Raw genomic sequence first — 11,754 nt, forward strand, 5'->3', positions numbered from 1 at the left:
CTCAGTGGGCCATCAGGAGCGGCGGAGCTCAGGCAGCTGCCCGAAGCAAGCCTATCTCAACCCCCCAAGTGGCGCCTGTGAAGCTCTGACCCTGTGCCCAGTCCTGTGGCCCCTCAGAGGGGAGGGAGGAAGCCTCAGGCACTGTCCTCCAGGAGCTCTCACGTTAGCTGGGAAGTTGGGAACCCCCCCCACCGAGACCAACAGGTCCAGTGGGTAGAGCAGCAGAGCGGGGGAGTCTAAGAGAGGAGGTGGGGGTTGGGACTGGGGCAGATTCAGTGGAGCAGGGCCAGAACCCCATCCTGGGGCTTCTGCTTTCCTTCGAAGGCAGGTCGTGGAACTGGCCTCTTTCTGCAAAAAGTTCGCTCTGCTCCAAGCAAGTCATCTCCGGGCTTTGTGCCTCCATGTTCCCACCTGGTAAGTGGGAGTGCAAAGTCCTGGCCAGTGGGGATTAAACAGCGTAATGCGTGGAAAAGGCTCACTGAGCACAAGAGCAGGGACAGACGAAGGCCTCGGTTACCACTGTTACTCTTTGAAAATCGAGCACAGGTTGGGCGGAATCAGGCTCTGGGGCTACTGGGTCGGGGTGCGCAGGAGTGCAGAGAGTCCCAGGGATCAACCATGGGAACCCGCCAGCCAAGAAAGACAACGTTCTCTGCCAAGTCCGGCTGCTCAGGGGAGCAAGAGATCCCGCGTGCACAAGTCCTGTCCACACAACTCCCAAAGGGGTTCAAACCCAGGTCCCGGGGCCAGAGGGCAGGGCCCGGCTCAGCCCAGCCTCCAGAAGGAGCTCCGAGCAGGCGGGTCCTTGAAGGCAATGGAAGAGCGGCGGGGAGCCGGGGCGGGGGCTTCTGCAGGGGCCGTATCGCCACCCCCGGCAGGGTCCTCATCACCCCGCCAGGCCAGGGCCAGCTGGAGGTCGAGCTCCTCCAGATCCTCGCCCTCCAGGCTCGAGCGCAGCTCCCGGGGGGCGTCCTCCTGGTCTGGCTTCGGGCCAAAGGCCCAGTCTGCAATAGGACACTGGTGAGGAACCTTCCAGGGACTCATCCACCTTCTGTCCCCTCCCCTGCTGCGAGGGGCCCTGGAGTGCTCCCCCACACACCCGAGAGTGGCCCAACACTGTCCCAAGCTGGGCTCATGGCAGACAGCAGCTCACCCACCGGCCAGGTCATGGGCGAGGTCCTTGATGAGATGCCCCACAATGGCATAGGCCACGGCCACCACCAGGAACGCCGCCAGCAGCAGGTACAGCGCATACCTGGGCAGGCGGATGGTATCCAGAGGTGGTGGGCGGTACTCCTCATACAACGGTGGGGCCGGGCTCCAGCCCTCCATCTCCTCCTCAACCGCCGGCCCTGACATGATGGCCACCCAGAGCAGGAGAGGCCCGGAGGTGACCCGCATTGCGGAAGTATTTAGGGGCTTTGGGTAAGAGGATTGGGGCTCCTCCAAGGCCACCATCTGCCTGGATTAATCACAGCGCAAATCGCTTCCGCCCAGCGCCCCCCCCCCCATTCGGCTACTTTGCATATCCATCCCCACCCCAGGGCCTTTGCTTGAGCTGTTTGGTCTCCTGGGAAAATCCCTACCTTCATGGAGATGACATTCAAGATGATCTTAGAGAAAGTGATGTATTGGCTTAGAAAGTGAAGATTGTTACTGGGGTGGCTCAGTCGGTTGGGCTTCTGACTCACGATTTCAGCTCAGGTCATGATCGTGGGTCGTGGGATCGAGGAAGAAGTCGGGTTCCGCGCTCAGCAGGGAGTCTACTTCTCTCCCTCTCCCTCTGCCCCTTCCCCACCACCCTGCTTATGCACGTGTGTGCATATGTGTGTGCACAGTCTCTTTCTAACATAAATAAATAAAATCTAAAAAAAAAAAGTGGTATTGGAGTGGTGGTACCAAGGTCTAAGGGTTGAGACTACTAAGAGGGGAGTTCAAGCTTAAAATAGGGTGTCCAAGGCCATATAGAAATACGTGTGAGCAGAGACCCAGAGGGGAAGGGAAGCAGGTATGGGAGTACCAGAGGGAAGAAAAGTCCAGGCAGAGGGCACAGCACGTGCAAAGGCCCTGGGGAAGGACTGAGCCTGGTGTGCTGGAGAAGAGCAAGGAGGCCTGCGTGCCTGGAGCAGAGTGAGCAACAAAGCGGGAGGGAGGAGAGGTCAGGGAGCCCCCCCCCCACCTCCTGCAGCATCCAACCACGTTAGGAATGATGCGGATTTACCCTGTGTATGAAGAGCTTCGTACCATGGCTGGTGTGCAGCGGGTGTTCAGTTCGCTCAAATACAGATTGGACACTTCCTGCTCGAACTCACAACCTGGCAAGTCACGCAGGGCCTTGGGGGGCAGGGGAGAATGTGAGCTTTTATCCTGACCGAGATGGTAGCCCTGGAGGGCTGTGGGCAGAGGAGGACGGGGCCTGGCTCACTTGCCCACAGGTGGCCTCTGGTGGCCGCTGCGGAGATGACAGACGCTGAGGGGTGAGGACCGCAGCCAGGACCGCAGGCTGGAAGGGACTGCGCCGGTCCAGGTGAATGAGCGGGGCTGGACACCCCCCACCCCGAGGCATAAGAGGGGCTACCCTTTACTATTTTTTCCGATTTTTTTCCTTGCCATTACAAACACTGTTGCGACCGGCGCTTCTTTTCCACTTTCCGAAGTTAAATCACTTCTCGCGCGGGCCTCCCTGATGTACTCCGCGTCGGAGGACAAGCCGAGTCCTCCTTAAGCCTGGCGTCTCTCCCCCAGCCATGCCCAGGGCGCTTCCCCGCACCTGCCGGGTGTCTGCTCGCTCGTCTCCACCTGAGCCCCTGGCCACGCCTCCTAAGACTTCACATCGCCCTTGAACCCTACGGCTTACCAGGTGTCACCACCTGTCGTGCATTTTCCGTATTTATTGCTTGTCCGACTCCCTCAGACAACCAGGTTGTGAGGTTTTCGAGGGTAAGGATGGCAGGCTGACTCGTCCTCAGCCCCCATTAACTATTTGTTAAGTGAACGATGAACGAACGACTCCATGGGGTCGGAAAAAAAGGACCCGCGTCCTCCCTTCCCCGGCTGGAGTCCAGGCACCTGACGCCATCGGCCACGCCCCCCGAACTCGACCACGCCCCCCGAACTCGACCACGCCCCAGGACCGCGGCCATAGCTCCGCGCCGGGCTCCGGACTGAATTGGCACAAACCATTTTCACGTACCTGGGGGGGGAGAGAGTGGGAGGGAATGCCTTCCGAGGAAAGAGTGGACGTTGCCCTTCCCTTCCCTGAGGGACGCCCTTAGACGCCGTCTTCTGTGTGAGTGTGAGCTGTGGCACCGATGCCGACTCGTGCTTCCAGACCGCCCTCCTGCCGCGTGGACACCCCCCCCAGCGCTGCGTTGGTGCCGGCCAGCCCGGTCACGTGGGCGAGAAAATGGCGGCCCCCAGAGGGCGCCGCGAGCGTCGCGGTTGGTGAATTGAAGGTAGCGGCGGTGAGAGCGGGTGGACTCGGCGGTCTCGTCCTCCCGGAGCTCGTTTGGGCGTTTCGGCGGCAGGGAGCACGGTGCGTGGCCTGGGCCAGTCGGGCAGGTACGGGGGGGGGACGCCTCGTGGGGAGGTCCCGTCTCTAGGATTGATTGGTTGGGGGGATCGGGGGGCATCTTCCTGAGGGGTGTCGAGTCCCGGCGATCTCTTTCCCCAGGTTCTGGGGACCCTGTTTCGCCGGGGATTGGATTCGCAGGTTGGGGGGACCCCGGGAGCCAGCGCGTGTGGGAAGGGGTGATCTCTTTCTCGAGTTTTGGGAGAACCAGCGGTACGAGGGATCCAGTACTTGGGGGCCCGCATAGACAGATCTTGAGGCATTCGGTAACTCGGGGTCTCTTCCAAGGGGAGGGATCCTGCGAGCATCCCTGGGGGAATCCTGTGTTGGGACGACCCCTTTCTGGGGGAGAGTTGGTTCCCAGAGATGTTTTTGTTGGGAATTCTTAGTTTAGACGGGTCTCGGGTGGGGGCGGGAGGTCAAGGAGCCGGGTCTCCTCTTTCTCCGTCCCTTACTGGCTCATCAAGAGGCTTTTATAGGAGTGAGCCAGATTTCAAATTCTGCTTTGGTTAGGGGCTGATCCCCTCAACCCCACGCCCACACCCTTGCCCTGCTTCCCACTGAAGAACGTGCTAAAGGTATGAGCCGTGGGCTTCCAGGAGGCTAGGGGAGCCCTCCTTGGTACAGAGAGGTAGGTTTGGGGCTCTCTGCAGGAACATTTAATACTAGCTCTGGTTTGTCGAGTGCATACTAGGTGCTCCGTGAACACGCTTTTTTCTTTTTCTTTCTTTCTTTTTTTAAGATTTTAACTTTCTTTCTTTCTTTAAGATTTTAGTTTTTAAGTCATCTCTACACGCAAAGTGGGGCTCGAACTCACAACCTTAAGTTCGAGAGTCAAATGCTCCATGGACTGAGCCAGCCAGGCACCCCTCCGTGAGCACACCATCACTCGCAGTAACTGTGAGGTCCAGGTGCCCCTCTACCCACCTTGCGAATGCAGTGGGTGTTCAGTTCACTCAAAGACAGTTTGGGCACCTCCTGCCATGGGGACAGATCCCAGGCTAGGCCGTGAGGACACAGCAGTGCACAAAGTAGCATAGATACCTCTGTGTGTGTGTGTGTGTGTGTGTGTGTGTATACGTATGTACATGTGATTTATTTTTTAAAAAAATTTTGTTTATTTATGTGACAGAGAGGGCACACATGCACTAGTGGGGAGAGAGAGAGAAGCAGGCTCTCCACTGAACGGGGAGCCCCATACAGGGCTCAATCCCAGGGCTCTGGGATCAAGACCTGAGCCGAAGCCAGATGCTTCACCGACTGAGCCACCCAAGTGCCCCCAGATTTCTCTTTAATTATATATATAAGGTCCTGTCCTCCAGGCACTGATTTTCTAGAGTAAGAAACTGATCAGTGAAATACCCCGAACACCGGGTGCTGTTAAATGCGCAGGGAAGCCGAAGGGGAGTGTGGCACAGAGAGGGCTTACGTGGCTACAGCCGGGTGCTCAGAGAGTTCCTGCCTCCACAATGAATATCTGAGCAGACACTAGAAGGAAACCCAACTTGTGAGCTATTTATAGTTTTCTTCCAAATGCAGAAACCAAGCCCAGAGACCTTTGCCCCAGTTCGGGTCTAGCCCTGGAGATCTGCAGCAGATCCCATAGCTGGAGCTGCCCTGTCGGCCAGATTTCCCCTCGTTCCCAGGAATCTGAGGACTCTGGGGCTGGGTGGGCGATGAAGGGCCTTTTCCGCGTGTCTTGAAGGTGATCCTGCAGAGCCCGGGGGTCAGGAGTCCTGGGCCCTGTTTGCCCTTGGCGTGCCGTGTGACCCCACGCAAGTCACTGCTCATCCGTGTAGCAGAGTCCAAGCTCGGGGCCCCTGATGCCTGGCCGGCTCACTCACTCCTGGCTTCTGTGGCTTCTGGTGCTCTCCCTGGATTGCTCAGGCAGCTTCCCTCCCTCCTGAAGCCCGGTGCTGGCGCTGCGGGAGCCAGGGGCTAGGCGTGCCACGGCATGCTTTACGAAGCGTCCCCTAGGTCTTCGCTGGTCCACAGGACAGAGATGGCGCCCCTCCTCCCAGCCCAGGCTGTGTCATTTTGTCTCCGTCCGTCCACTCAACCTAGCATTTGTGGCCCAGAGCTTGACTGTGGAGCCCAGCTCCCTGGATTTATGACTCCTCGCTCAGCTTGTAAGCGAGTTACTAACCTGCGTGTCTGCATTCTCGCCTGTAAAAAGGTGACAAGCCTGGTGCCCATCTCAGAGGTTTATGGGGAGAGGTAAATGAGTTTAGGAGTGTGAGTGGCTTAGCAGAGGGGTCCGGCACATAGTAGGTCCTCTGTGAACGTCAGCTGCTGTTACCGGTAGGACTGGGTTTTATTGAATGCCTACTAAGTGCTGGGAATATAGTGGCAACAAAGATAGTCTCGGTCCCTGCCTTCAGAGTTCTGATGAAAGGTAAGACCCACTATAGGCAGCTGAGCTGGTAAATGTCCTATATGGTATCTCGTAGGGGTAAGAGCTCTGAAGAAAAGTAGAACAAGGGAAAAGAATAATAGGGATGACTGTAATCAGGGAAGGCTTCCCTGAGAAGGTGACATTTGAGACCCAAAAAGTGAGAGGGTGAGCATGGGGGGGGTAGGCATTTGGGGAGGAGTGTTCCTGAGGACGAGAACAGCCCATGCAACGGTCCTGGGGTAGGCCTGGTATGTTGGAGGAGCAGCCAGGAGGCCTATGTGGCTGGAGCTGAATGAGCAAGGGGCCAGGGGTAGAGGGGGAGGAGAGGAGAGGGCTGGCAGGGGTCAGGGCAGGGCCTTCGGGACCGTGAGGGAGTTTGGAATAACGAGGTGCTGTAGGAGGATTGTGCAAGGGTCCAGTTTACGTGCGGAAAGCATTCGTGCCTCAGTTTCCTGTCATGTAGCGAATTGCCCCACAGTTAGCAGCTCTGAGCAACAGCAGACACGCTCTCCCACAGTCTGTGCGGGGCATCTGCGCCTGGTCACCAATGCTTCCGGGTCCGCTCTCGTGAGGTCGCAGTCGGGACACCGCTGGGGCTGCCTTGGCTGGAGGCTGGACAGGGGCTGGAGGAGCTGCCCTCAGCTGCCCCTCTCATGTGGCCGGGGGCCAGAGGCCTCGGTCCCTCACCTCGTGGGGCCCTACATAGGGCAAGGAGGACGCCGCGGCGTCTCTCGTCACCCGCTCTCAGAAGCCGGCCCGTCACTGCTTCCACACCCGGTGGCTCGCACCGGTCAAGCCTCTTTGGCACGGGAGGGGCCGCAGGGAGCGGGGGCCGTGGGGGCCCCACAGCCCGTTTTGCGACCGTGTGGAGGGCAGGACAGCAGAAGTCATTGCTGACGCACAGGCGAGAGGGCCAGGGAGGGGACGTAGCAAGTCGGCGGCCACGCAGCAGGTGGCCGGGCCAAGCCGGGCCTTCAGCCCAGACGCCCGCCGCACCTGGGTCCGAGCTCTTAAATGAACGAACCCGCCAGTGGCTGAAGAACACCCGACTCGGGGCGCCTGGGGGGCTCCGTGGGTTGGGCCTCTGCCTTCGGCTCAGGTCATGATCCCAGGGTCCTGGGATCGAGCCCCGCATCGGGCTCTCTGCTCAGCGGGGAGCCTGCTTCCTCCTCTCTCTGCCTGTCTCTCTGCTTACTTGCGATCTCTCTCTGTCAAATAAATAAATAAATCTTTAAAAAAAAAGAACACCTCACCCAGGCTCCTGGCTTTCTGCCCGTAGGTTCTGGCGCCCGGGAGTCCCCGCTTTCAGCTCAGGTGGGACTGCGGAAGGCCCGTGGGCAGGAGGGCGCGGCGCGCCATGGTGACAGAGCAGGAAGTGGAGGCCATCGGCCGGACGCTGGCGGACCCCCTGCAGCCCCTGCAGGCCCGCTTCCGGGCGCTCTTCACCCTCCGCGGGCTCGGGGGTCCCGGAGCCATCGCCTGGATCAGCCGGGCCTTTGGCGACGACTCCGCCCTGCTCAAGCATGAGCTGGCGTACTGCCTGGGCCAGATGCAGGACCCCCGGGCCATCCCTGTGCTGCTGGACGTGCTGCGGGACACCCGGCAGGAGCCCATGGTGCGCCACGAGGCCGGTGAGTGGCCAGGGGTGGGCGGGCGCCGGACCTTCTGCCTCGTGTGCCCCCTCTCCCTCCCACGCGATCTAGAGCAGGGCTTGGCGGCCTTTGCCTGGAAAGGGCAGGTGGCAAGGTGTCCGTGGACCGGACAGTCTCTGTTACCAAGACTCACCTCTGCCCTCGTGATTAAGTCGCTGTAATCTGCCGTCCGCAGAGAGGCATGGCCACGTGCTGGTGGGACTCTGGGCTCTATGGACTCTACGGGTTTGAATTCCGGAAGTTTCACACGGCAGGAAATATCCCTTTCATTTAAAAAAAATATATATATATATTGTTTTTTTCAAGATTTTATTTGCAGTCTTCCCTTTACCTGACATGGGGCTCGAACTCAGGACCCCAAGAGTCGCGTGCTCTCCCGACTGAGCCAGTTGGGCGCCTGTAAAGACATTTAACAACGTGAAAACAGGGCACCTGGGTGGCTCAGTGGGTTAAATGTCTGCCTTCGGCTCAGGTCATGATCCCAGGGTCCTGGGATCGAGCCCCGCATCGGGCTGTCTGCTCTGCGGGGAGCCCGCTTCTCCCTCTCCTTTATTTTGAAAGATTTTATTTATTTGGCAGAGAGTGAGTGCGCACAAGCAGGGGGAGCGGCAGCAGGAGAGGGAGCCCGGTTCCGTGCTCCGGCTCCAGTGCGTGGGTCACAGATAGAAGCAAAGCTGGGGGACGGGTGGGCACAAAGGAGGTGGTGTTGCTGGTTCCCCCCTCCGGCCCCCCCATCCGCACCCCACCCCAACCTGTCTGCAGCATTTTCCAACCAACCGTGAGCTGTCTGTGTGGTTCTTCTCAGGCGAGGCCCTGGGGGCCATCGGGAACCCCGACGTTCTGGAGGTCCTGAAGCAGTACTCCTCTGACCCTGTCATCGAGGTACCGTGGCCTGACCCCTGCCCCCAACCCCCCAACCCCGCCCCCCCGCCGGGACCAGCCTCCCCCTGTGTCTGGTTGCCAGGGCGATCGCTCTGCCAGGGTCCTGGTCAACAGGGCGACAGCCAGGTGGTCGCGGGCCACCGCCCTGCTCGGCAGAACCAAACCGATGCCCTGCCCGGCTGAGCCGCCTCGCCTCGCCCGGTCTCCCCACTGTCTGCCTCCCTTCCTTCTCCGCGGACAGCCTTACTGAGACAGAACTCACATAACATGAAGTTCGCCCTCTGAAGGGGTACGCTTTGGTGGTGTCTAGAGCGTCCACAGAGGTGTGCCACCCTCTCCTAATTCCAGAACATTCCATTGCCGCAAAAGAATCCCCATCCCCATCAGCGGTCCCTCCCCGTCCCCTCCCCATCCACGGTCCCCACGAGCCCCCGTTCCCGTCCGTGGAGGAGCCTGGTCTGGACGTGTCACACGCGCGGACTCACACCCCGTGTGGCCTCCTGTGTCTGGTTCCCTCCCTGCGCATCGTGGGCTCGGGGTCCGTCCCGGGGATGCATGGGAGGGCCTTGCCCTGTTCTGGCTGATACTCCCGGGCCCACATCTTGTCCCGCTGACGGACATTTGGGTTGTTCCCCCTTCCCGGCCCCCTGAACCATGCTGCTGCGAGCTGCGTACAGGTTTCCGGGTGGACGTGTGTGCCCACCTGCTGCTTCTCGCCGCCAGGCCTCAGCCCCGGGCTCCTCTCGGCCCCAAGAGCGGAGGTCTCCTAACCTCAGACCTAAAGCACTCACGTTTCCGAATGACCTCAGGGACAGAGCCCCAGGTTCTCGCCGCCTGTCGCGGGGCTGAGCAGTCAGGCCTGGCCTCGCCCTCCACACGGTCCCGAGGGAGGGACTCCGCGCCGCCGTCTCCGCCTGCAGCGGTCTCCGCTCCTGTCGCTCCCTCGTCACACAAGTCCCTGTGGCTTTCTCCAGCCAGAATGACTAGAGCCCCCGAGGGTTGGGAGGGGGTCCCCATGTCCACCGGGCACCCCTGTCCCCGCAGGTGGCGGAGACGTGCCAGCTGGCCGTCCGGCGGCTGGAGTGGCTGCAGCAGCACGGCGGGCAGCCGGCGGCCGCAGGGCCCTACCTGTCCGTGGACCCCGCTCCTCCCGCCGAGGAACGCGACGTGGGGCGGCTGCGGGAGGTGCTGCTGGACGAGGCCCGACCCCTCTTCGACCGCTACCGAGCCATGTTCGCCCTGCGGGATGCCGGCGGCGAGGAGGCCGCCTTGGCGCTGGCCGAGGGTGAGTTGGGGGCGGGCGTCATGGGCAGGGCGCCGGGGGGTGCTCAGGAGCTGCATCTGTGAAACGGAGCAGCAGAGTGACCAGGGAATGTGCGTCCTGGGCCCTGCGGGCGGGCAGCCTTCCCTCCAGCTCTCTGTGGGAAGCTGAGGCCAGAAAGGTGGGGGAGTTGCCAGGGCAGACGGCAGCTGGGGAGCCGCGGACGTGGGAGGTGACCCCTGGCAGCGCGGCTCCGGCTTCCTGGGCCCGTTTCTGCTACTATGACTTGAGTCGCCCTCATCCCAGCTCTGCAGGGAGCTCTCTGCAGGCCTCTTCCCGGACAGTCGTGGTCCCCTGTGCCCCCTGCCCGGGGTGTGCCCACAGAGGGCTTGGAGTCCTCTCTGCACTCCCAGAACTTCCTGTTTGGAAGGGAGATGCCAGCTGGTCAGCTGGCCCCTGGGCCGCGGGGTGGGGGTCCCAGGGGTTGCCGGGCAGCAGGAATACAGAGGGGCTGGGTGGTGCTTGGGAGTGGGGGCCACAGGCAGGCAGGTGGCTTTGAGCCCTGGCCCAGCTTCAGGGTCCTCTGGTCCTGGGCAGTCACGGTGCCCCTCCTGGTGGTGGTTTCCCCATCAGCGTAAAGCATGACCTGTCTTGTGCCCCTGACGGTTTCCTCATTAAACACTCGAGAGCGTAACATAGGCTCAAGGAGAGGTGGGAGCAGCTGTCAGGGGACCTTGGGCCCAGGAAGGCCACACCTGCCCCGTCTGGCCTTGCAGAGGGCAGAGCTGCGTTCCCAGTGCCTGTTGGCGGGAGCTTATTACCCGGCTCTGCTCTCTCAGGCTTCTCCTGCCGCTCTGGCTGCCGGTCCCTCCCCCTGAGCCACACTGACCATCGGGGCTGGGGCGGGGTGTCCTGGGCACAGGGTGCCCCCGTCCACCTCTCCTGGTCTTTTGTGCCCACAGGCCTGCAGTGCGGCAGCGCCCTCTTCCGCCACGAGATCGGCTACGTCCTTGGCCAGCTGCAGCACGAGGCGGCCGTGCCCCAGCTGACGGCGACCCTGGCCCAGCGGGCCGAGAACCCCATGGTGCGGCATGAGTGCGCCGAGGCCCTGGGAGCCATCGCCCGGCCTGCCTGTCTGGCCGCCCTGCGGGCCCACGCGGCCGACCCAGAGCGCGTGGTACGGGAGAGCTGCGAGGTGGCCCTGGACATGTACGAGTATGAGACCGGGTCAGCCTTCCAGTACGCCGACGGGCTGGAGCAGCTGCGGGCAACCCCCTCCTAGAGCCGCCCGCCTGCCCTGCGGGGCTTGGCATGAGAGCTTGTGCGACTGGGTCCGGCTTCCCTGTCCCCCCAGCTGTCTGCTTGGCCCGATGTGGCTGCTTTTGCATCCTGACTTCCCCGAGGCCAGCCTGAGGTGTCCCGTGTCCCCCACGCAGGGGTCCTGGCACAGGGCTGCACACCCAGGTTTCTGCTTATGGGATTAGGGTATCGGCATGGGAGCGGGAGTCTGAGGGGTTGTTGGGATTGGGGTTGCCCTGACCCAGCCTCTCGAGGAACCAGGGGTGCCCTGAAAGGCGCTGTGGGCAAACCCAACCCCACTGGGCCTGGGCAGAGGCTGGGGCTTCCAAGGGTTGCCCCTGGGGCCTCTGACTCCCCAGCCCGGGACTAGGCAGGGTGGGGAGGTTGTTAGGGGCTCGGGGGCTGGGGAGGGACAAGCAGACCCCAGGGTCCAAATGAACTATTAAATTATTTTGACCAAGACGTGACTCTCAGAAAATGTGGGGGGCTCTGTAGCAGGCTCATGTCAAGGACCGTCTCGGGGAGCGGGTCGGGGTGTTCACAGAGCTCCAGGCTCATGCTCTGGTTTCCTCTCCAGCCAGCCCACGCCCCGGGGGCTGGGGGAAACAGCCCCAGCCTGGCCTACCCCCTCCCTCATTCTCACCCAGCCCTGCAGGGGTTTAGTGGTATGGCTAAGAGCCCGGGCGTGGGTCCC

At 61.5% G+C, this 11,754-nt stretch overlaps 1 protein-coding gene across 2 annotated transcripts; it reads left to right on the top strand.

The window, feature by feature from the left end:
• The first annotated feature begins 3,356 nt into the window (after positions 1-3,356).
• Positions 3,357-11,488, top strand: DOHH (deoxyhypusine hydroxylase). Of its 2 annotated transcripts, none has more exons than XM_032306015.1 (5): positions 3,357-3,561; positions 7,246-7,597; positions 8,424-8,500; positions 9,545-9,785; positions 10,724-11,488. In XM_032306015.1, exons 2-5 carry the CDS (start codon positions 7,324-7,326, stop codon positions 11,041-11,043), a joined length of 912 nt encoding a protein of 303 aa, XP_032161906.1. In that variant the 5' UTR covers positions 3,357-3,561; positions 7,246-7,323; the 3' UTR covers positions 11,044-11,488. The 2 variants fall into 2 exon arrangements, with proteins under 2 accessions (XP_032161906.1, XP_032161911.1); XM_032306020.1 differs by having other exon boundaries at positions 3,357-3,535.
• Positions 11,489-11,754: the final 266 nt, after the last annotated feature.

This window comes from Mustela erminea, chromosome 1 (assembly GCF_009829155.1).
Source record: "Mustela erminea isolate mMusErm1 chromosome 1, mMusErm1.Pri, whole genome shotgun sequence".
Lineage (NCBI taxonomy): Eukaryota > Metazoa > Chordata > Mammalia > Carnivora > Mustelidae > Mustela > Mustela erminea.